Here is a 24469-nt window from a genome sequence, read left to right on the forward strand (position 1 = left end):
ATTCAGATGCAATCTTAACCACATATTAGTTTTGTGATGGTAATTGATGTGATTTTTACTCATAATTTTACTCATAATTTTTACATTATGTAGAATTTCAAAGAGAAACCACGTTTTATTCTGCTAACGTAGCAACAACTGGAGTTCAAAAGAGGTGTCATTTTTACTTCTCGGTCCCAAACTTTCAGGAAAAAGCTTCAGATCAAAATTTAAACAGCTAAAGAGCTGCAAATTAGTAGTTACAGAAACTCCCACATTATAAACACTCAGTATTTCCTTTCCTACCGTGTGTGGGCAAACCAGCACGCACAATTTGTAGGCTAATATTAACTGTTCCAAGAGTGGAGTCACTAGTCTATTTTGTATGTGACATGGGAAAAGATCAGTCTCACTGTGTAGTAGATGTGAGACTTGGAAAAGGAACTGAGAATTCTAAATAAAACAGCCTGCTAGCAAAACCACGCCACCTTACCACTTGAGCTGAAGTCCACAGGCCCGATCCACTTGAAGGCTGGTTTACGGCCTCGCTCTTCTGTTACATGCACTTTCTTTATCAGAGCCAAGCTGGTCAGAACATTGGCTATGTCATAGAGGCGTCGTACCTTTGCTTGAAGATATAAAACATGATTACGGTCATGCTGCCTGTGACACCATGACAGTTTAGTTTATGTGACAGGTAACTTTTCTCGGCTGCCATATAAACCTCGGGTGGAAAGCAGCAGGTTGGGATGAGGAGACCAGTGGCTCTGTCATAAAATCACCCAGGATTTATGTACCTGCAGTATCTGAAGGCTAAGGGAAGGTCAGTGTGTCCTTCCATTTCCACAACTTCACACCTCTTACAAGAGGCACCTGGCGACACACAGGGAGCACTGTGATTGCAAAAACACCAAGGGAGGGAACACGCTGTAATTAAAGGCTTAGTAAATGTAATTCTGACATGGCACGTCAAAAGCATGCCCTGAGTTTCTCCTAGCAGGAGACTGTGGCGCCAGCTCCACCAGGCAGCTGGTCTGTGAAAATGACAAAGATTCCCCAGAGCTTCCTGTCAGGCTGCACTCCTGGGCACGCAGGATGCTCAAGGTCAACAGTACAAATGTACTAAAGACAGGCAGCTCCTCACCTGAAATTGTAGCATTCTAGCCACCCAGTGAGAAGGGGTTGGATGGGCCTCGCCTGAATCTTAAGTGGCTTTGGGAGAAACACTTAAATATGTACAAAGTATAGGAAATACTCAGAAGGGGTGGTAGCACATGAAACAGGCAGGATAATGACCACAAAGTATTTTCTATTCAAGAAACTGATTTACAGGTGGGAAACCCACTTGACCTCAGTGTTAAGATCAAGCAAAGGAGTTTGAATTATCATCCGGAAATAGGAAGTATTCACCCTGGATGCAGCTTTCTTCTTCCCAATCCTGATTTTATCTAGCCATTTCACCCACAGGGTAACTGTAATTTCAGCTGGAAACAAAAAATAGCTAGAGTGTTGCAGCTCATGGTTTCCCGGGTCTTACAGGCTACCAGCAGCCCAGGGCATTTGGCTCAGTATCCAAGCTGGACAGAAAAGGAGGATGCACTGGCTGTGATGCTTGGAAACTCTCTCCCTGTCCATGTCCCACCACCCTTACCCTGGCCATTCTTCTGGTTCTTACCTGTAGACAATTTTCATCTCCACCCTTCAGAAGAGTATGCAGGGGGTGGGGAAAAAAGGGGAAAGAAAACTCAGACATTCTGTCTTGGATGCAGCAATACTAAAGAGAAATGCAAAATAATTCATACCCTCCCTGACCGGAGTTCTCAGGATAGTGTTCTGTTTTTCACTCTACTGAAACCACCAAGGAAAAGGCACTGACAGGACTCTAAGCTGAATTCTAGTAGGTAACTAACTTACCTCTCACAGCACCAAAAGCCTTGATGAATGCAGGAAAGGAGTATATATGTCAAAAACAATATAAATATTTTTAATCTTGGAAGCAGAAAATATCAACACATGAAATCCCACCCTTTATGTGCTAGTAAGTTGATGTAGGTGAAGATTCTTACTTTTAAATTTACTATGGTCCGGGGCATCTTGGCTTTCTTCTATCAGTATTTTGGCAGCCACATCCAGAGTGACAATCTTGGTTTTGGAGACGAGGAACAGCATGACAAACTTCTGGCTCATAATTCTCAGAGACTTGTCTTTTCTACTGTTTGCAGATGCTACACAAGGAATGAAACAAAAGCATCAAAGCATATGATTTTCTACAAGAAAGACTATACTTGCAGCTTGCCAAAATGATCTAGCCCTATCAGCACATGGAAAGATCACCCTTGTTATTGGCAGAAGCTTACTGGATACACATCACAGAAGTCAGCTCAGGAAGAAATGAGGCAGATTTTCTTGTGGCTCGTAAAATTACTCTACAGTAGGCACAAACTCTGAGATGCATATTTTAAACCACTCAATGCTTTATACTTATACTTCCTATAATAGAATCCATACGGTAGTTTTCCTGAAGCAACTTCTTGGAAAGATTAATGTAGAAGGATAAAAAGATAGGGTGGGAATACAGAATTCTTTTCAGAACCTCAACTCTCTTCTCAAAGGCAAAAACTCCATTTTTATTTCTCTGTGCCCGCAATATCTAGACTATACCCTAAACATAGAAGATGCCCGCCTCTTCCACTTCTTTTCAGAAATATGTGAATAAATGAACTATATATAAACAGGAGACAGATTAGATATGTGCTCCTGTGGATGGCAGGCAAACCATCCCCAACAGATGGCTGTCTTCTCTGGTTATTAAGATAAGTACTGGCTCATGGGGTGGAACTAAAAGGCAGGAGGCAGTAACTCTAATGAAAACCAGGCCCACCTTTCTTTCTATTTCTTACATTTGCAAGTGAGACGTGATACTTGTACTTTGTCATCTTAGCAACAGGGATGAAGATCAATGGCTAAAACAAGAAGAGGCTAAATATGAATTGGGAATGAAGAACGATGCCGATGTAAATAAAAATTCTGCACCAAATGAAAGCAGAGGTTGTCTGTCTTTCTTATCAATATTTTCTGCGAATGGAGTTCTTTTCTAAGTAGTCTAAGCCTACTCCAGTATATAATTAGATAAAATTCTTTGAAAATATAACTTTTTCAAAGTAAATCTTACAGCTGCACAAAAAGAACCAGCATGGGGCTGCCAATCTAAAAATGGGAGTAATGCTAATGATCTATTCTCCCAACAGGCCAAACTGCCATGAGCCAGGTTTATTTGAATGAGGTCAAGTGGGCAGTCCAGTTGGGGAGACATCTGCTTCTCTTTCTTCAGTGAAGAGAATAAGAGGACATCTCCCTCCAGGGTTGTCAACCTGGCACCTCCCATCTGAGCAGTGAATCTCTGCAGAAGAGACCATCACTTGCTCTTTCTCTGCCATTACTCATGAAATTACAATGGACTCACAAGAGGGACAGTCGGGTTCAGAGAAATCCAATAACTGTTGTTCCTGGGAATCTGGATCGCCATCTTTTTTACGTTCTCCAAATTTATAATCTATCAGGTCCAGCTCTTTCTGTTGGAGGTAGGCCATTTGCTCTTCATATTTCTGCTCCTCTCCTAGTCTCTGGAGGTTCCTCAGGGTTTTTGGCAGGCTGTGCCGTCCATGCCAGCCATACTGATTCTTAGCCACCCGGCTGACCAGATGCAGCGACTCCAGCACATTTACGATGTCATAGATGCGTCTCCTTTCCACACCTGTTTGAAAAACAGAGGCCGATGGACATCATGCAGACAAACATTTTTGATGAGAAGTTCCTTGAGGGCCTGGACTATGTCTGTGAACTACTTTGTCTGATCCCCAATATAATGCCCACTGAATGCATGCTCAAGAAATTCAACCTGTAAGGATGCAAGCAATAGAAATTATTTTTCTTTTTCCTTCTTGAGATCCAACCCTTAAAAAAATCTAAGATAAAACATCTATCTAGAGATGGTGACATTTCCATCTGTCTGACAAACAGTATAGCAACTGCTCTTTAGACCCATTAGGCAAACCACACAAACATTTCAGCACGCTGAAACTGGTGGCCTGAGCAATACATGTAACAGTGTGCCTAATGGACACTTGATGAATGGATGGTTGACTGTGACTTGTGTTCCTAATCATGCAGACTACAAAATCAACTGTGTCCAATAACTGACACTTCCGTATTAGACAATACTATCTATCCTTTCATGAAGTTCCAATGATATAATAAAATTACCTTGATAACGCTCTTAATGGACCAGTAAGGAAAATGGATGCAAATATTATGTTTTCTATTTTGAACTGGAAATGCAGGTGTCAAGGGCTTGAATACCCTTCTCATATTGCTGAAGGAAGACAGAGCTGGGGTTGGAACAACATGGGAGTCTCCTTTTGTTCATCATGGCTATTGACAATTCTCTGTGTTCTCATTCACCATAACCCAGCAAACAGCCCAAAAGTGAAACACAGAGACTCCAGTACAAGCTGACCACGAAGCTTGGCAGCTCACTACTCACTTTCCCAACACTCCCAAGGCAGCTAGGATTATAAACTGTCCATTAAACCTAGCAAAAATACTTATAGTTGTTAAGGGTGGGGGGCTTTTGGGTCAGACTGCCTAGATTTGAATCCCTGATACATCCCTTACTAGCTGAGTGATCTTGGGAAGTTACTTAACCTTTTTGTGCCTTTGTATTTATCTTATATAATAATGAGGATGAAATATAACTGTAACTGTAGCGTCCCCAGTAGGTGTTCATTTTAAATACATACTTTTGTCATTCCTTTTGGCACGACATTGGTTATACCTAAAATCCCTGCTAGCATAAGAGGTCATAGTAGAAACAGATTTTAAAAATCTCACGTCTGTGACTCATTCTGTTATCCAACAGGCCCTTGGGCACAAAGCAAAAGCCTCCAGGCATCTTGCAGAAAACCAGTCCAGCTACAAAGATGCCTTCTTTCATTTCACTTGCCAGGAGCTGTTATATAATCAGGGCAGACTCTGAATGTAGCTGTTGGCCCTTCAAAAATTTAACATGAGAAATATACCAAATTACAATGAGAACTCCAGAGCTGAGAGGAAGTTCTATCACATGCATGAAGAGGCATTTCACAGTAAATCAGAACATTTTAGCTCATGACCCTGAAAGGCTTGTTACCCTCACAAGCTCAGGCTTCGGTGCCAGATGCCTGCCGGAAGGTGCTGGCAGGAGCAGGCAGCAGCCCCTTGTCCAGAACTGCCTGCTTCTTTATTCCAGTCTGTTTTCATGCATTAACACATCTTGTTTAGAGCATAGCATTCTATAAACCTTCCCATTAGAAATGTCATGTGACCGCAACTGACACCCCAGGGCCAGCCATATGCCCGGCTGTTTTGTTAGCTGATATCTGATAACAAGCTGTTAAGTCTCCATCTAGTGGCTAGACAGCCCAAGAAGGGAAAACAATAAGTTTCTGACTACCTGGAGATTCTCAGTATGATTCTCAGGATGCACAGTGAGTGTTTAGTAGGTGCTTTTGGTGAAAACCAACATGACAGCTGCCTGTCTGCACAATCCCTTACCTCCTTCATCTGAACTGAGTTTACCCATCCACTGGCTGGTGCACTAAACAGTTCCATTTCACAGGTCTCAAGACCCGTAGGTTACTCTGGGGGCTTGCTCTTTCAGAACGGTTTTCCCTGCAGTCTTCTTTTTCTTTTGTATTGAGGTCATTCTATTAATCCCAATCATGGCATTAGTTATATGGTCAAGGATTTACTAATTTTTGCTATGCTTCCCTTAGTTGCTGATGGGACTTACTAAGAATTCTCAGCCCAGAAAAATAGTTTCCTAGGCTGTGCTATTAAGTCCCTTACAGTTCTCTAAACTGTTACCCATGATATCCAATGTCAAATCTACACGGCACTGGAATCTGGAAAACAATGCAATTTGAATGCTCTGCACATCCTTAGTTAAATACAGTCCTGCAGTCTGTAACCTGGGACGTAGCAGAGACTTCAGACTCAACCCCAAAAGATAGTCGTCAGTGAAATAGCTTCCAGCAAGGGACGCCATTTTATGATGTCACACGAAAAGATGGCATGCTTATTTGGCAGGTCTGGGTGATCAGGAGGCACTGGGAAGCTGTGGAAAAATCTCTGGAGTTCTGCTCCAGGCAGCCATAACATGGGGATGTGCACAACGATCTGCAGCCATACGAAAGTAGGAGTCCACTTTTCTGTCCTCCCTGGGATGTAACACAGCCCTCCAACATCTAATCCTTTGTCTTCTGCAGTGACACCAGTGCAAGACTCCTCAATAGAAGCTGGGTACATGGAAGAAGTAGGCTTCATGAACCCAAATGAAAAGGATATCAGACGATCTTTCATTTTACCTTCATTACTGTAAGACTACTTTCTAGGACCCTGGACCCAAAAGCTCTCAACTGGATTTTCACCATGCCTACTGGAAGATGCTGGCAGGAGCAGTCAGCAGTCCCTTGCCTAAAACTGCCTGCTTCTTTATTCTAGTCTGTTTTCATATATTAACACATCTTGTTGAGGGAGTATAACATTCCGTACACCCTCCCATTAGAAATGCCATATGAATGCAACTGATACACCCAGGGCCAGCAAGGGGACCCAATTTTTTGATGTTCAGTTGGCTCACTTTCCCTTTCTTGATTAATTGCCTCCAATCCTAGAATACTATATTATACTTCTGGGCTCCAAATTGGCCCCCAAACCATAGCATTCTACTTCCTCTTCCTATAGAGATGGACAGGACAGCTAGGGTATCAACGTTTTAGTAAGAGCTGACTAGAAACTGTTCCACATAATAAGAGCTCTCCATGCCAGCCATTGACTTTGGCATGTTACTGACATTATCCCTAACTTTGCTATGTCTCTGCAAGGTAGGTGCTGCAGTCTTTAAATTATAGACCAAAAAAAGGTTAATTCACTTTTTAAAGCTCTTACAGCCTGTAAATTAGAGCTGGGCTTCAAATCCAGCCCTATGTGACCCAAAGCCCAGCCCATGGTCTTCTTAACATAACCCACTGTCTCTTCTTCTCAGTTTCCAACAACCAAAATCTGTTTAGCTTTCAGCTTGAATAATTCAAGTTGACCCTCCTCTACTTGGGCACATTTCTCTAGGATATGGAAGAAATAGAACTAAGAAACAAACTAAAAAGTATAATCTATCATTTATTTATTTGGCTGATTTCTTCAGAACTTTTTCTTTTTTGTGTGTATGTAAAACCTTCCTATTTTTAAGGGGACACCCTGACACCCTCATGTCATTGTGATTTCTGCTTATTTAACGAGTGTCAACAATATGTTTACTCTGGAACTAACTGCAATGTCCACTAGGGGTCTCTATTCTGAAGCAGGTATATACATATTTCCAGCACACACACCCATCTCACATCATACACTCATGCACGTGAACACACGGATTCTTCTTTGTTATAAGGTTTAGTTGTTTGAGTTATGTCCAAATGACCTTTTTCTAATTTGACCCACTTGCTGTGCCAATCATTGTATAGGGCTTTAAACATAATGCTCTTGCTCTCAAATCTTGCTTTACAAAGTTGAAATAACACCAGTTCTGAACTCCTGGAAGCATTACTAAAAATAAAAAGCAGGCTATTTCTAAATAGTTTTGGGTCTGTCTGAAGTAAGATGAATTTAAAATATGAGATACTAATTTGTAACGTAACTCTATTATAAAAATATTACTCATTATAAAACGATTTTTTAAGGTTAAAAAAGACTGCATTCTCATTTGGTCCTCAGGTCTAAAAGGCTCCCTGAAATTCCATGTATAATGAAAACAAATTTGACGATGACAAAGGAAGCTCTGCCTGTTCCTCTGTCTTCACCCAATTGAGGGGCCGACTCTACCGTAAGCCTTCGGCCTGCCCAAGGAAACCAGTTTCCCACTGTAACTGGAGACAGGCCTCCAGGTAATCTGATGATACATACCAAGACTGACAGCAACTTCATCTAGGGAGATGGTAGTTTTCTCAGTTGACAAGGGATAACTTGGATAGCGAGCTAGAAACTTCTGGCACAGGAGTCCTAAACTTTTCTGTTTTCTGCTTGGCCTTTGCTTTTCAAATTCGTCCACAGCACTGTCCCCAACAACATCAAGCTACAGAGGGCAGATAGAAGGGAGGGGGAAGATGTCACAGTTAACACCCTAATGGAGAAATGGCAATGGCCAGTGTTGGCAAACTGGGGGGACATCTCAATACATACCATCCTAGATTCTAGTTAAAATACATTTCCTAATCTAATTCCCTGAATGTTTTATCTATTGTCTTCTCTGGACTGAATTTTTTTCTCCTTTATAATTTGAGGCTGAGTCTATTAGTCAAAAGTTTGACAAATGAAAAATGAGAGTCATTTACAGGTTACTACAGTCTAGCTACTAGTGCGCTCGCTAGGCCTGTGGAATCAGCATCACCAAGAGCTTGTGAGATGTAGAAGCTCAGGCATCAGCTGTATCAGAATCTGCCTTTTCATAAGATTCTAGGTGATTTCTAATGACGTGGAAGTTTCAGACGCACTGGCCTGCATTCTGTCACCAAACTGTTTTATATTTTACAATCGACCAAAGGTTGACGAAAGTGAATGAAGGCAGTCCAATCATATTCTTCCTTATCCTTTTATTTGTAAATACATTAAACTAGCATCCTGTCTCCTCAACCCACATTTGAAAGGGGCTCCATTCAAGCCCCAAGAAAGTAAAAGGCTTTTCGACAAAGAGATTCAAAAGAAAAGTGATATAATTATTTCTACAGAGTCAGAAAAAGCATTTGATAAATTTAACAGTCATTCATGATTTTCAAAAACACCTTTAAAAAACTAGGAATAACATACCGGGGCCTGTCGTGGGGTGGGGGGAGGGGGAGGGATAGCATTAGGAGATATACCTAATGTAAATGACGAGTTAATGGGTGCAGCACACCAACATGGGACATGTATACATATGTAACAAACCTGCACGTTGTGCACATGTACCCTAGAACTTAAAGTATAATTAAAAAAAATTTAAAAAAACTAGGAATAACAGAGAATTTCTTCAATGAAGAGTATTCATGAAAACAACAGCAAACATCTATTTGTAAAACCTTGGACGTGTTCCCTTAAAGTCAGGAAACAATATGGATGCCCATTATCACTTTCTCTTCTATATCATATTGAAGACCCTAGTCAATGCATGAGGACAAGAAAAAGAAACTGAGGCACAGGGACTGGAAAGGAATCAGCTACTTTCCTTCTGCAGAAGATGTCACTATTCACACAAAAAAACTCAAAAGAATTTCAGACAAATCATTAAAAATAGTTTTAGAATTTATCAAGGTAGTTGAATACAAGACAATATGTTTTTTAAAATCTGCTGCATTCCTATTCAACAGTAACAGCAAATAAACTGAAAAGACATCATTTACGAAAGCAACAAAAATGATAAGGATTTTAGAAATAAATCTAGCAAAAATCTATTTGCATAAAATCCTAAAACTTAGATTTTAAAGAATACTTAAAATTTAGTGAAATATATTGTCTTCATATATAAGAAAACTCAGTATCTTAAAGAGGTTAATTCTTAATCTCTAGATTAAACGCAATCTGAATAAAATCCAATCTAAAATACATATGGAAGAACAAACAGCCCAGAGTAGCCCACACACTCTGAAGAAAAATAAGTTGAGGGTCCCGTTTTACCTGATATCAGTGCTTATTACAATAGGGTATTAGGGCAGGGACGGACAATTGAACAGGAGGAGTTCAGAAACAGACACACATGTAAATGGAATTTTAATATGAAAGCAGTTGCACTGACAGCTGGGGGGAAGAGAAAGACCTCCTGAATAAATGGTGCAGGGACAACTGATGATATGTATAGAAAAACAAAGTTGTATCTTGACTCACACCATACACAGAAAGCAATTCCAAATGGATCAAGGATTTCATGTAAAGCAAATTTTAAATGAAGAAAATGAAGGAGAATATTTTTCTAACCTTGGAATAGGGAAGAGCTTCTTCAGACACAAAAAACATTACCCTTAAAAGGAAAAAATGAACTATATTAAACTTAAGAACTTTTGTCCATCAAGAAATAACATAAAGGGAAAAGACAATTACCAAACTGAAAGAATAGATACATAACACATATAATAAAGGTTTAGTATCATTATATAATCAACTCCTACAAATCAATATGACAAAAAACCAATTAAAATTGGCAAAGAACACAAACAGGCATTTCACAGAGGAGCAAAAAACATGGTGGCCAGTAAACATGTGGAAAGAAGCTTAATCTCATGAGTAATCAAAGAAAAGCAAATGAATATCACAAAAAGATACACACTGTATAGACATGAGATTAGCAGAAATTACTAAATTTGACAATTTCAAGTGTCAGAGAGGATATGGATGACTAAAAGTTTATATATTTCTGGGGGGAGGCAAACAGTACTTTGGAGAGCAATTTGGCATTATCTTGTGAACATCTGCATATCTAATGACCTAGCACCTCTACTAGTAGGTATGTACCCAAAACAGTAGTTCTCAAACTTTTTGCTCCAAGGACCCCTTTATGTTCTTAAAAATTACTGAGGACTCTACAGGGCTTTTTGTTTATGTGGGTTATCTATTGATAGTTACCATGTTAGAAATTAAAATTGAGGCAGTTAAAATGTTTTGTGAGAAAGGGGTATGTTATATATTATTTTTCAAATCTCTTTAGTTTCTGGATTAATAGAAGAGAACTGATTCTTGTGCTTGCCTTTTGTAGTCAGTCTGTTGCAATATCCACATTGTGTACTTCCTGGAAGACTCCAGTGTACACTTGGGAGAGAATGAGAGTTCAAATGGCAAAGGTCTTTGTATAATTATGAAAACAGTTTTGACCTCCTGACTCTCTGAAAGACTGTCTGTGGACATTGTGAGGTCCCCAGATGACCCTTTGAGAACCACTGCCCAAGGGAAACTTGTATATGTACACCAGGAGACATAAACAAGAACGAATATCATAGCATAGTCTGTATTAGCCCTAAACTGCAAATAACCCAAATGGCTATAAACAGGAGAATGAATAAATTGTGGTGTAGTCATGCAATGGAATATCATACAGCGATGAAAGAACTACAGCTACATGCGAAAACACAAATGAACCTAAAGGATGTATGTTGACTGACAAAAGCAAGTCCCCTAAGACTATAAATACAAATTCAGAAGAGTGGTTATTCTGTTGGGGAGAGAAATGTAAATTAATTACATTGCACCCATTTTTGGGCTGAGAGGTAGATTCATGGTGTTAAAGGTACTGCAAAGGATAAGTGATGATCAAATAGTCTATCAAAAGGTAATAAAGACTAGTTTAAAAAAGGTATTAAAAGTCTGTTTTAACACTGAGTACCCCAAGACAGTAAGAAGGGAACAATAGACACCAGGGTCGACTTGAGGCTAGAGGGTGAGAGGAGGGTGAGGATTGAAAAACTACCTATTGGGTATTATGCTCATTACCTGGGTGACCAAATTATCTGTACACCAAACACTCGCAAAATGCAATTTACCCATGTAACAAACCTGCACATGTACCCACTGAACTTAAAAGTTAGAAAGAAAAAAAAACTACTTAAAACACTTGACTTTGATATAATAAATCAGACATTAAAAGCATCAGTATAGTAAGTTTTCTGGATACAAGATCAATACACACACACAAAAAAATCAATTGTATTTGTATATACTAGAAACAAACTACTGGAAACTGAAACTAAAAAAAAAAAAAAATACAATTTGCAATAGCATCAAAAAATTTGGAAATCTAGAGATAAATCTGACAAAAGATGTATAACACCTGTATACCAAAAATTGTGAAACACTGCTGAAAGATATTAAAGCCCTAAATTTTAAAAGAAAGTCTGTTTTAAATCCACCGAAATTTTAGGCATTTACTTCCTACAGGTGGTGAACATTTCTAGTGACTGATCAGCTAAAATCTCTCTATAAAGCCTGGGTAGAAAACCAAAATTTTAATTGTTTTAGGGGCGTGTTAAACAACTAGTTCTACCAAAGTAAGAGATCAACAATGTTACCTTGTGAAAGAGGTCACTAACGATTCCCATTGGCTGATTTTCACTTTGCTATATTTTTGTCAAAAAAATTACAAAAAATCTAATACTTACATGCCTTTGACAACAAAAGGCACATTTAATCTTATTTAGTTTTTAGAACCCCAATAAAACCAGGACAGGTACCACGACCCTCATTTTACAGGTGAGTAAACTGAGATGCAGAGATCCTGACTGATATCCCCCACTCACCCAGCTAGTGATTTGAACCTAAGGCCTTAGACCAGCTCCTTGTGTGTTCCACATCAGATATAAAACGGAAAGGAAGCCAAAGAACAGCCCAGACTTAAAAAAAGGAATTGTGAAATTCCTCTGGCTTCAAGCACATAGGAACTACTGTGTGATTTGTATTTAGTTACATGAAAGAATCTCTTCCTACTACCACTAATCTACCACTACAAGATATATAACAGATTAAATTCATTTTGTTCTATGAATTTCAAGTTGTAATTTGAGACATCTTTTTTCTCTCTTCCCAATTTCTTCATTTTGGCAATTTTTATAGCTTGAAAAATCCACCAAAAAGAGAAAAATGGTTAAGAATACTGAAATCTGCAAAACTTTTCTTAGCAAGTCTGAGGAAAAGCTTGATGGGAAATGAAAATAATTAACTTTTGTTTTAACAAAGTATAGACATGCTGCTTATTCAATAGCACTGGTTCCCCACAGAACAGGTAATTTAAAGATGGCTTAACTTCAATAAAGCCCCAAACTAACAAACTGAACATATATAAGAATAATGGAATTTCCTAAATCAAAAATATTTACATTAATATTATCCCTAAAATCTGGGAAAAATTAAAATTCATAGCAGCATTTAAAAAATCCAAATTCCTTCATTAAATAAAAATGATTAAATATCATTACTTTAAAATAATTTATCATTTTTAAATGAGCCCTGGTCCAGGGAGTATCATACAGAAAAAAAAGCATTCATTATGAAAAATAAGATAGAATGAGAACTCTACTATAAATCAAAAGATACTCAGTTTGCCACTGCTTTTGGCTCAATAGGAGCTGAAAAGTTGACAGTTCTATGACTTTTTAATAATCAAGTAAAATTGTTTAAGTTCTAAAAAATCCCTGAGGAGCACTGTCTGTTTACCTGTAGAGAATCTGTAAATGCATCGTCCTTGTTTTCAATGGGTCGGAATAGTCCCTTTTTCTTCTCCCGGTCCCTTATATCTGGGCTGGCAGCACTAATGAGCATCTTCAGGTTAGCTGTGGGTGTCCATGGTTCCGCTTGCTGTCTGTCCACAAGCTTAACTGGAGTAATGGGATTTCTTTCTGGAGTAAATTTTTTTTGCTTCGATAAATCAATTGGTTCATTTTTTATTGGAGTCTTCGGGGCCATCCTTGATCGATCAACAAATATATTTTCCTATTTTAAAAAAGAGACTTTTAGCAAGAATGAGAAAGGGCAGCTATCAGCTAAGAGTACACTTTGTTCCCACCATTCACTAAGACTTGAAAATACAAATAGGACCATATGTTTAGGGCTGAAAAGTATCAGGATAGGACCAATGAAAAGTAGTCATGGGAATAGAAGAGTGGCTCCAATGAGAAGTAGATTATACTCTGCTACTCCTTTTACACCAATCTTTCATGGTATCTCTGTAAGAGAAATCACAACGTATCTGTTACTGTTGCATGTTTATAACAGATGAGGACTATGAGGGCCAATGTGGGTTGAGTCCATATTGTTCCTAAGTGTCATCTTTTTTAAAACACTACTTGCAAGTTTGCGTTGACTAGTGAAGAGCAACAATGCTTCTGCAGTTCAATGTGCACCAGTGCTAATACAGCACTTAGTAGCAGGACCAGTTAATAGAAGAGCAACCAACAAAATCCCACATTTTAAGCCAACCTAAAGAGCTCTCTAATGTCATTCTCCTAGAGCAGTGCATCTCAAACTACCCATGGTAAAGGACTTGTTTTTTTAGATTTCCAAACTCCTGCAAACTGATAAGTGACCTTACTTCATAGGACTAATATGCAACACAACTCCCACCAGATGTGATCTGCCATTTGAGTTTGTCACTCAAACTGACCCACAGCTTCTTCAACAAGAAGAGACTACTAATCATAAGCTTAGATATGGTGGCAATACTGAATTGCTACTGAGGTTTATTTTTCTTCCTTTTTTTTTTTTTTAAAGATAGGGTCTCACTCTGTTGCCCAGCCTGAGTACAGTGGTGTGATCATAATTCACTATAGCCTCAAACTCCTGGGCATGTGCAATCTTCTCACCTTAGCCTCCCAAGTAGCTGGAACCACGGACATGCACCACCACACCCAAATACTTATATTTTACTTTTTGGAGATAGGGTCTCACTCTGTCACCCAGGCTGGAGGGCAGTGGCATGATCACAGCTAACTGCAGCCTCAAACTCCTGGGCTCAAGCGATCTTCCCACCTCAGCCTCCCAAAGTGCTGGGATTTCCAGTGGTGTGCATACTACAGTGGTGTGCACACCACTGTACCCAGCTAATTTTTAAAATTTTGTGTGGAGACAGGGTCTTGCCATGTTGCCCAGGCTGGTCTTGAACTTCTAGCTTCAAGTGATTCTCCTGCCTCAGCCTCCCAAAGTGCTAGAATTACAGGCATGAGACACCACGCCTGGCCTTTTTTAATTTTTTGTAGAGATCGGGGTCTCACTATGTTACCAAGGCTCATCTCAAACTCCTGGCTTCAAGTAATCATCCCATCTTGGCCTCTCAAAGTGCTAGGATTACAGGCACGAGCCACCACATCTAGACTACTGAGGTTTTTAGGTGCTTAACTCCCAAGTTCCGTTCTTAATTTTTTGCACCCTGGTGATAGTTTGTGGAATAGCATCTGCCTCCAGAACACCCGTTGAGGTAGACTGTCTTAAATAATTCTAAGAAAAGATTAACGATGGGCCCATTGTAAAAAAGGACTAAGTATATAGAATCCACTTTTGGAACTAACAAGTAATTAAAACATATCTTTCCCCTAAAAAAGTTTCAAAAATTCAATATGAGAATTCGATAATTCAATATTCAAAAACAAAGATTCTGCTCTTTCTGTAGTATTCCTTTCCAGTCAATAGTGTCTCATATAATTACAAAGGTAGATGAGTTCTCTGTCACTCCTTCCCTGTACACTCTATATAGCTACTGAATGCTTGGGTTTTGGTTGAGCAGGGGTTTACAGTAAGCGTTTTCCTATAAATGAGCAACGTGTGAAGAGGTAAATTATTGGGAGAAACTGGAGTTTGTATAGGCAAGGCAACTCTTGCTCCTTGGATCAGCAGAAGCTGCATGCTAGCCATGGCAACATTCGGTCCTAGTATAAGAGGAAGGACAGGAGTCAGTGGAAGTGGCGATTTCTCATACTACAGTAAGTACCCAGCCCAGAATGCTGCATCTACCCACCTCTTTTAACAAGTCCCTGTTAGCGTGCTATTCTGATAAAGGCTTCTACAGGTGAACTCTCAAGGGAAATTACTGTTTACTATGTGCCACGCTCTGTTTCATGTATTTTGCATGTATTGACTCCTCATCCAAACCTGTGACATAGGCACTAATATTTTTCCGTTGTATAGATGAAGAAACTGAGGCACAGAGAAGTCAAATAACTTGCCTGAGGTCACCTATGACCTCATTCAGTGTAAAATCACTGGTATGCAAAAAATAGCTGCAGGCAGGCAGAACTTTCTGAAATTCTGCATCTAAAAATGAGCTTGTGTCCTGGGTACAAACTGGGAGGAAGTTATCTTTTTCACAGCTCCAACCAAAGGTACCCAGCAGGCCACTGATCCCCACTAGCACCTAGAGAGAGGCAGCATGGGGAAATAGTTATATACGCAGGATGTAGGGCCAGCTAACCTACCCCTGCTACTTATCAGCAGGGGTGAGTGTGGCAAGTTCCTGTACCTCACTATACTTTATTTCTCTCAACAGAAAATGAAGTTCATAAAAATATCAATCTCAAGGGTTATGAGATTAGTTCCTGGCATATAGTCAGCGTTCGATAAAAATTAGCTATTATCTTTTCCCTCTTTTCTATTCTTTATTACCATTCACTCTGGCATTTCAAGCTAAATATACTACAGCACATCATATTGCTATTTAACTCCCAGGATGTGTGTCTTGTCTCAATAACAAGACTGTGCCCTTGAAAAGGTCAAGAAGCAAGTTCCACAGGTCTTGTTCATCACAATTTTTGGCACAATGCCTTGCCCACTTCAGGTACTCAAAGAATACTGTGCTTTGATGAGTTATTCCAAAAGGTATCCTCATGGTGGAGGGTGTGGTCCAGGCAAGCTGGGTGGACAGAAATTTACACGCCTTCTCCATTGCTTCCAACAGTTACTTTTTCTCTAGCGAGGGAGCAACTGAGAATGGATTATTTCTTCATATAGATATATTTTCACTGTAGTTTACTGAATACTTAAAGTAGGAGGGGAGCTAGGTCATGTGGTAGGTTATGATTGTATTACACCTCTACATCAAGAGAAAAAAATGCCAAGCCAATTGTTTTCTAAGGTCTCAGGTGGACAGAAAGTCAACTGCAATCTAGTCATACCTTGCTCCATCTGTCTGTCCTGCTATGCTGACAGCATATACGGCTGTGGAAAGGGCACTGCAATGGAAACCTGATTTGTGTCCCAGCTGTTTGTATCTTTTTGATCCTGGACAACTGTTCATTCTGTCTGGGCCCAGATTTCCGTATGTATAAAATGAGGAATTTAGATGAAAGTATCTGTCTCCAAGGTTTTCTAGCACTCCTAGCTGTGGAGTGGATGCTGGGATGCACCCTGATCTCTTAAGACATGACTCATTCCCCAGCTGCTGGAAATAATGCCAACAGTCATCCCATAACTGGACTGCTCTGGCTGAAGACGGCTGACTTGTCCAAGGTCACACCACTTCCTGGGAAGCCTCTCCTGTACTCACTGGCTGGTAGAAGTAGCACAGACATATAAAAGCCAGGACTCTGGGAGGCCAAGGTGGGCGGATCACGAGGTCAGGAGATCGAGACCATCCTGGCTAACACGGTGAAACTCTGTCTCTACTAAAAATACAAAAACAAAAGTTAGCCGGGCATGGTGGTGGGCACCTGTAGTCCCAGCTACTCTGGAGGCTGAGGCAGGAGAATGGCGTCAACCGAGGAGGCAGGGCTTGCAGTGAGCCGAGATCACGCCATTGCACCCCAGCCTAGGTGACAGAGCAAGATTCTGTCTCAAAAAAAAGAAAAAAAAAGCCAGACCTCCTTGCCCCAACTCTGGACTCCTCTGATGGCTGCCCTAGAACTCCCCAGAGAGTAACTGCCACTGTGACTGTATTACAGCTCCACTTATCCTTCTGTCCAATTCCATGCCTTCCTGTCCCTTCCCTAGGCATTGATCCCAAGAGTACTTCCTAATAAACCTCCTGCACACTTAACCTCTGGGTAAGATCTGCTTCAGGAAATCTAACCTGCAACACCCTGGAAATCACTCCCTCCATTAGAGTGTCATGTGAAACGGCCCTCTAGTTCTCATATGTAAATAGAGGTAATATACCTTGGCTTACCTACCATAGAGTTGCTGTGATGATGAGCTCAGAAGGTAAAAGCACTCTGTCATCTGTGAAGTGCTATACAAATGTTCATTATTATTACTAATAACACCAGCACACTGACTATAGGTAAACTAGTTTATGCTGCCATAGAAAGGTCTTCATTGTCTTGGTTCTAGTCCTGCTCCTGTGTCCGATACAGCTTTGATCATGTTATCTCAAACAATATACACAGTCAAGTGTATATATTAGCTCTGGGCCATATTTAGCCAACTTCTTTTTCAGTTCCCTCTCATGCACATCCCACATTCTGCCCAAACAGTCCCCCTGCTACTCAAACCTGCCCTGCACTTTGTCACAGCTAAGCTGGTGCTCACACCACCACTTCCTCTTTAATGCCACTGGCTTTGCCTGTTGAAATTCTGTCTACTATTTAAGTCTCATTGCAACGACTACATGTTAGAAAGTGTCTCCTTCTAGCTATGGACCAACAACTCTCCTTCTTTCCAGAGCACACTTTCTAGAAGCAATCCACACTGAGGGTTTCCTCTGCCTACCTCCTAGGGGTCCCTCAAACTACCAGTCTGTTCTGACCCACTGCTCTTACTTAGGTCACCTCTCAGTTGCCAGATCAAGTCAATGGCAAAATATCTTACTTGACCTCACTGCAGCAGTTAAGACTGTTGACTATTCTTTGTTCTATAGAACTCTCAGCCCTTAACTTGTGAGATACCACTGTTTCTTTCTCTCCTGGTTCTTCTCATACTTCTGATTGTGCCTTCTCAGCCTCCTTCTATTTTTACTCTTACAAACCAAACCGCAAGAGTCCACACACAACCCTCTGCCGCTCTCTCATTATTTGCCACTCTCACGTATAAAGCTTTAAAATCAACCTGTATGCTGACAATTCCTGTTTGGACCTGATTACGACCTTTCATGAATTCCAAAATCAGGCTACCTGCTGCTTTCTGCACATATTTATTTACCTATAAATCACACAGGTACAAACATATTCCAAACTGAACTCACCTTCTTTCTCACCCACTCCCAAGAGAGATGAATAACCTTCAAAGAACACCCATGCCCATTAAGTTTGGGCATTGTCCCCAAATATGCCATGCTCATTTCTACTTCTTCACTAACTCCCCTCCTCTCTACTTGCCTGAGACTCAGTATTCCTTCCTTCCAGCCACAGCTCAAGTGCTAGCTCCTTCACAAAGCTCTCCTAGCCACTTTGGCCCAGATTGTTTTCCACCTTTGTTGTCTCAAGTGCATTGTAAACAGGTAAGAGGCATAGTAACTTTGGGTAATGAAGTTGGAAACTCCTTTATGTTTTAAAGAAAAGTTTCTCCATGACTGGTAAGAAGATGCATGCATAATACAGTACTTACAGACCTTGACCAATGGGCAAATGGCCAAGAAAGAAATCCTCTAAATGACCGCTGATCCAGCAAGACACCACTCCAGGTATTCCCCGGAGAGATTCCAAGAAGGAACAACTCAGCACCACTAGCTTCCAGCCACTCTTGATTTCTTGAACATTTTTTTGAATGCTCACACCTCATGCTGTTACTTCTGCCTAAAATGTCCATCCATCTCGTCCACTCTTGCTTTCTTGTAGGTTGAGCTTCCTCATCCACTAAGGCTTAGCCCAAATGTTCCTTCCTCTGTGAAGCTTTTTAACTCTCTCTGAACTTCCCATGAATTTATTTCTTCCTCTTCTTTCTGCCCAGGTAATTTGTTCCTACTCCTAGTATAGCACTTACCAAACCACAGTATAGTTTTACATCTGGGCCCCTGAAAGTCTCCCTGGTAACTGAGGGCAGGGTAGACATCGTGTTCATCTTTAGGCCATCAGTCTGATTCAAAACAATGTGAAGACTATGTGCCTATGGGTGCTTTACAAAAACTCAATGTGGGGAGTATTATATATTGATTCCAACTTATGGAAGAAAAAAATGGATTTAGGGAGATTAGGAAACTCATTAAATCATCATATCCCCAGCATCTGGAACAAAAATATTTGTCGAAAGACTTTCTAAGTATATTTGTTTTAGGTCACATAGCTAATAAATGGCAAAGTAGGAAATCAAACTCAGGACCCCTTGGCTCTTAAACCCCATGTTTTCATTATCCCTAGAAAGCATCCTTCCTTTACTTCATAGCAGCATGAAAAAGACAGACAGAAGCCCCTCCTAGTAACTCTGTGCCAGCACCCTGTTCTCATCTCTTGCCTTCTATTTGAGTTGACATAATCCCTGCTCATAAATGCTATTTCAAACATTTTCACTGCTTTCCCAATCTCTTTAAGTCACTTGAGTTTTTCTTCCCACACACATTAGAATGTGAAAGCTTAAATGGACACAGTAGCACTTGCTGATGCTAGAGGAGGAGAAGGGTCCTTCTTGAAGGTACTTGATAAAAGTCATTGACCCAGAGGAAAAGTAAAGCACTGACTTAGACGTTATATATAAATGTATGGATATATATTTTTTCAAGGCTGAACCATCCAAATTGGAAAGGAAAACAAAGTTTTGCTCTAAAACTCTCAAAGCCAAAACTCTGAATATATACTTTAAGTCTGGGCATTTCCACCCTCATGACTTAGATAATTAAAAAAAAAAAAAGGCCACTTTAAATAATCTTTGCTTTATCTGTGGTTTCACTTCCAGTGGCCAACTGTGGTCCAAAAATATCACATGGAAAATTCCAGAAATAAACCATTCATGAGTTTTAGATTGTGTGCAGTTCTGCGTAATGAAATCTCACGTCATCCTGCTCCGTCCTGCTTCGGATGTGACTCACCCCTTTGTCCAGCGTATTTGCACTGTAGATACTACCTGCTCGAGCAGCCACTGTGTTATCAGGCTGGCTGTCACGGTATTGCAGTGCTCATGTTCAAGTAACTCTTATTTGACTTCATAATGGCTCCAAAGCACAAGAGTAGTGATGCTGGCAATTTGGATATGCCAAAGTGAAGCCATAAAGTGCTTCTTTTAAATGAAAAGGTGAACGTTCTTGACTTAAGGAAAGAAAAAAATCATACGCCGAGGTTGCTAAGATCTACTGTAAGAATTAGTCTCCTATCTGTGAAATTGTAAAGAATGAAAGAGAAATTCATGCTAGTTTTGCTGTCATACCCCAAACTGCAAAAGTTATAGCCATGGTACATAAGTGCTTAGTTAAGATGGAAAAGGCACTAAATTTGGGGGTGGAAAACATAAACAGGATAAACAGAGATGTGTTCCAACTAATGGCAATCCGGTTCACTATTATCCACAGGTACTCACTGCAGGTCTTGGAACACATTCCCTGTGGATAAGGGGGACTACTGTATTTCTTTACCTAATAAAAATAAATCAAAATGCTGGACAAAAAAAAAAATCCCTAGATGGGGGAGCATACAATTTCGCATCTATCCTAAATTAGCAATTATCAAGTATTCTTCAAAGGCTCATATGAGCCTGGGTTGCTTTGCAACCAAGGAGTTTCACTGTTGATGCTAAGCCTAAAAATAAGACCAGGAGCTCAGAGAAGTTCAATGCCCAAGTTGCTACTCACAGATTTATATTCAAAGTTTCTAAAACTTGGTTTGTTGTTTCTATTTGCCTCTGCCTAAAAATGTTCAGATAGTTTAGACATTGTTATGGCCAGTTTACTTTGTAATGTTTCTTGAAAACAACATCTTGGTCTTACAAATCACAAGGGGTGCAAAATGAAAGGGAATGGCTCAGTGCAAAACTAGCAACAGTACGGGAAAATATTCAGAATATACTGATGAGTTCAGCCACTTTATCTCCCTATATAGTAGGCACAGGTCTACTCTTGGGTGAATGGAACAGTCTCTGGGAGCTAGTTCATTGGTTTGAAGATATTTCACAGCACTTTAATAATCCAGCATTTATGCCTGCGAAGGTCTATTTTCCTGGGAACTGAGGCTTAGCATTCCTACAGAGCATTAGCTACACCACCTTTGACAACTGTATTATAAACTTTGACTGCTGTAGCCAGCATATTTTTGACTTATATAAATTGGTTACAACATTACATGTAACCTTGTCTATTTTTCCCACTATATCTGAGAGTAGAATTGCAACAATAATGGTTTGGATGGCTCTATTTTTAAAAAAGAATGTTTCTATAATGTTTATCAATATTAATTATTATGCTTAAATACAAATACAAATGGCATGTTGGAACACTTAATTGAATTCAACATCACCATCCTTAATATGTTAGAAACTAAGGTGTTTATGTTTGCTTACCTTTTGTGCATTTTCCCCATCTTCAACTGCAAAATCTAGTCTGGGCTGCCTGGGGCTGATCAGGTCTTTTAGTGTTAAACAATTTATCTCCATCTGTAATGCACAATTACACTAGAAAATGATTTTGCAATTAGCTATTTTTTCCTCAAACAAAAATATCTACATATGTGTTACTTGTTTGTCAATATGAAATTCCCCCTTCTCTAAGCACATCCTGGGCATTTCCAGGAGTTGTAGCCACCCTCAACTTTCTAAAACTCACACGAACAAACTCAAACACCTAAAGTGTGCTTAGTAATACTGAAAATCTGGGAAGAAAAAAATCTACAAAAATAGTAACTCCTTATGAAAAGCTAGACGGCAAAATAAAATTACCAAGTCGGAAGGGTGTTGGGCAAATCTGTCAGAAAGTACAAGGTCTCCCGGGTCAGTTAATTTTGGCGCAAAGAACTGAGAGGAATTCGGCTTTGAGGGGTTTTGAATCGGGGGAAGGAAACCCGATCGCTAGACCAAACCCACTCAGCGCTGAGCGCAGCCCCTTCCCAGGCCTCCAAGCAGATCCCCCAAATAAACTCCTCCAATGAAAGCTCCAAATTGTGGGGAAGGGCAAATCCCCTCTACTGCCGGGCCGGAGGGAGAGCTGCACCCGGCACACCCTCTGCGCACCGGGTTCCCCGGCAGAAACACCTCGAGCCCTCGCCAGCCGGGAGACGTGAGGAGTGGCAGGCTGGCAGCCGGGACGGGAGTGGGCCCCTTATCCCAATTCCCGCCTCCCCACCGGCGCTGGGGCCGCGCGCTTACCCCTGCTTTCCTAAGGAGGCTTCCTGCCTCTGCAGGGACCTCCACGGACCCAAGCCGATGAGGGAAGGTGGTGCGGCGATCAGCAGCCGGGCGGCGGCATCGGGAAGGGAGAGCGAGGCGCGCAGATCCCCGCGCCCAGAGCCCTGGGCTGGAGGGGACCCTGTGGCGTCCGGGAAGCGCCAGCGCTCAGACCGGCCGAGCGCGACTCCAGCCTGGATCGTAGTCCCCGCTAAAACACCTCCTCTGGCGCCTTGAGACCGAATTTGAGAATCCACCAATCAGCGGCGGCCGGCGGGGCGGCCCCGGCCAATCGTGCGGCGGCACGGCCCGGGCTCACCGCCCCTCGGAGTCTTGGCGCTCCGAGCCGCGCGTTTTGCCCTCACCCGCCCAATTGTTGCCGCCTCGGCCCCCTCCCCCTTCCGGGTACCTGGAAACCTCGGGCCCGGGAGCCAATTCCTGCTGGGGACGCGGGCCCGGGCGGCCGCGGGAAGCCAAGGTGGGGGCGGCGCGGGGCGGCGCGGGGCGGCGGGAGAAGAAGGAGGAGGAAGAGGGCTCTTTTGTTATGCATAGAAGACCCGCGCACGTCCCCGCGGCTTGCCGCGCCCGGGGACCCCGGGCACAGCCAGAGGAGAGGAAAGCAGATGGGGTTTGGAAGAACGATCTACACCCTCTGGATGCTGCTGCCGCCATCCCCGCCCGCCCTCAGCAACCTGTGCGGAAGCGGAGTTGTCCAGACTTGCCGCCGGGGCAAACTTCTTAACACCGCACGCTGGTGTGACACATGAACCATGGTTACCGCTCTGCTGCGAGCAGATGGCACGCCAGTTAGCCCTGGAGACAAGACTGGAAGCCAAACCAGAAGTTTTTCTAACTTTTTTTTTTTTTCTTGTGTGTGGCAAATCCGGAAATGTTTTTTGATGTTCCCTTTTCGGCAAATTGCAAATAATTAGAAGGGAAAAAGCTTTATATAAAAAAGTAGTTCTTTGCAATAGGGACTAGCATTCTAGGAGACAGTCTAGAAAATTTCCTCAACACCACTGATCTGTATTAAATGTTTCACTTCTTCCATCCTACAGTTTTTTGTTTAAAATATGAATGTTGGCAGAGATAGACTTTTTACAAAATAGACTTTATTGTTTAGAAGTTTTCAATTTACAGAAAAATTGAGATAGTACCAAGAATTCCCATATATTCAGCACCCAATTTCACCCACTATTAACATTTTGTGTTAGTATAGAATATTTTTTGAAATTACTGAACTAATATTGGTACATTCTTCTGAGCTCAAGTCATTACTTTATTCAGATTTACTTAATTTTTTCCTAATGCCCCTTTTTTCTGTTCAGGATACCACATTACCTTTAGTTTCCATGTGTCTAGGCTCCTCTTGGCTATGACAGTTTCTCATACTTTCCTCATTTTTGATACCTGGACATTTTTGAGTAGTATTGGTCAAGTATTTTGTAGGATATCCCTCAACTGAAATGTGAGACAGCCTTCTTAAAGCATCAGACATTCTTAAATGTACAGACATTTCCCTACCCCCCATATACTTTACAGCAAAGGTATCATTTTCCTTTCTATACCAAGGCTCCATTCTTCACCACTTACCCTCCAAATATTTTATTTTATTTTATTTTATTTATTTTATTTTATTTTATTTATTTTATTTTATTTTAATTTAATTTTATTTATTTTTGGAGATGGAGTCTTGCACTGTTACCCAGGCTGGAGTGTAGTGGCA

The 24469-nt window shown here is 40.9% G+C and overlaps 1 protein-coding gene across 6 annotated transcripts in view; it reads right to left on the reverse strand.

The window, feature by feature from the left end:
• Positions 1–23450, reverse strand: part of E2F7 (E2F transcription factor 7) — a 44958-nt gene extending 21508 nt beyond the window's left edge. For 2 of the 6 annotated variants that reach the window (XM_054527418.2, XM_002823542.5), the window contains exons 1-7: positions 22726–22851; positions 21925–22017; positions 13240–13515; positions 7975–8143; positions 3443–3733; positions 2046–2204; positions 473–607 (exon numbers count right to left, since the gene is read on the reverse strand). In XM_054527418.2, the coding sequence (XP_054383393.1) occupies positions 473–607; positions 2046–2204; positions 3443–3733; positions 7975–8143; positions 13240–13515; positions 21925–22017 (1123 nt within the window). In that variant the 5' untranslated portion in view covers positions 22726–22851. Of the gene's footprint in view, positions 1–472; positions 608–2045; positions 2205–3442; positions 3734–4869; positions 5030–7974; positions 8144–10017; positions 10061–13239; positions 13517–21924; positions 22036–22725; positions 22935–23435 lie in introns of those variants that run through there. The other 4 variants (XM_054527417.2, XM_054527416.2, XM_024257398.3 and 1 more) reach the window with 4 other exon arrangements.
• Positions 23451–24469: the final 1019 nt, after the last annotated feature.

The sequence above is a fragment of the Pongo abelii genome, chromosome 10 (genome assembly GCF_028885655.2).
Source record: "Pongo abelii isolate AG06213 chromosome 10, NHGRI_mPonAbe1-v2.0_pri, whole genome shotgun sequence".
In the NCBI taxonomy this organism is placed as follows: Eukaryota; Metazoa; Chordata; class Mammalia; order Primates; family Hominidae; genus Pongo; species Pongo abelii.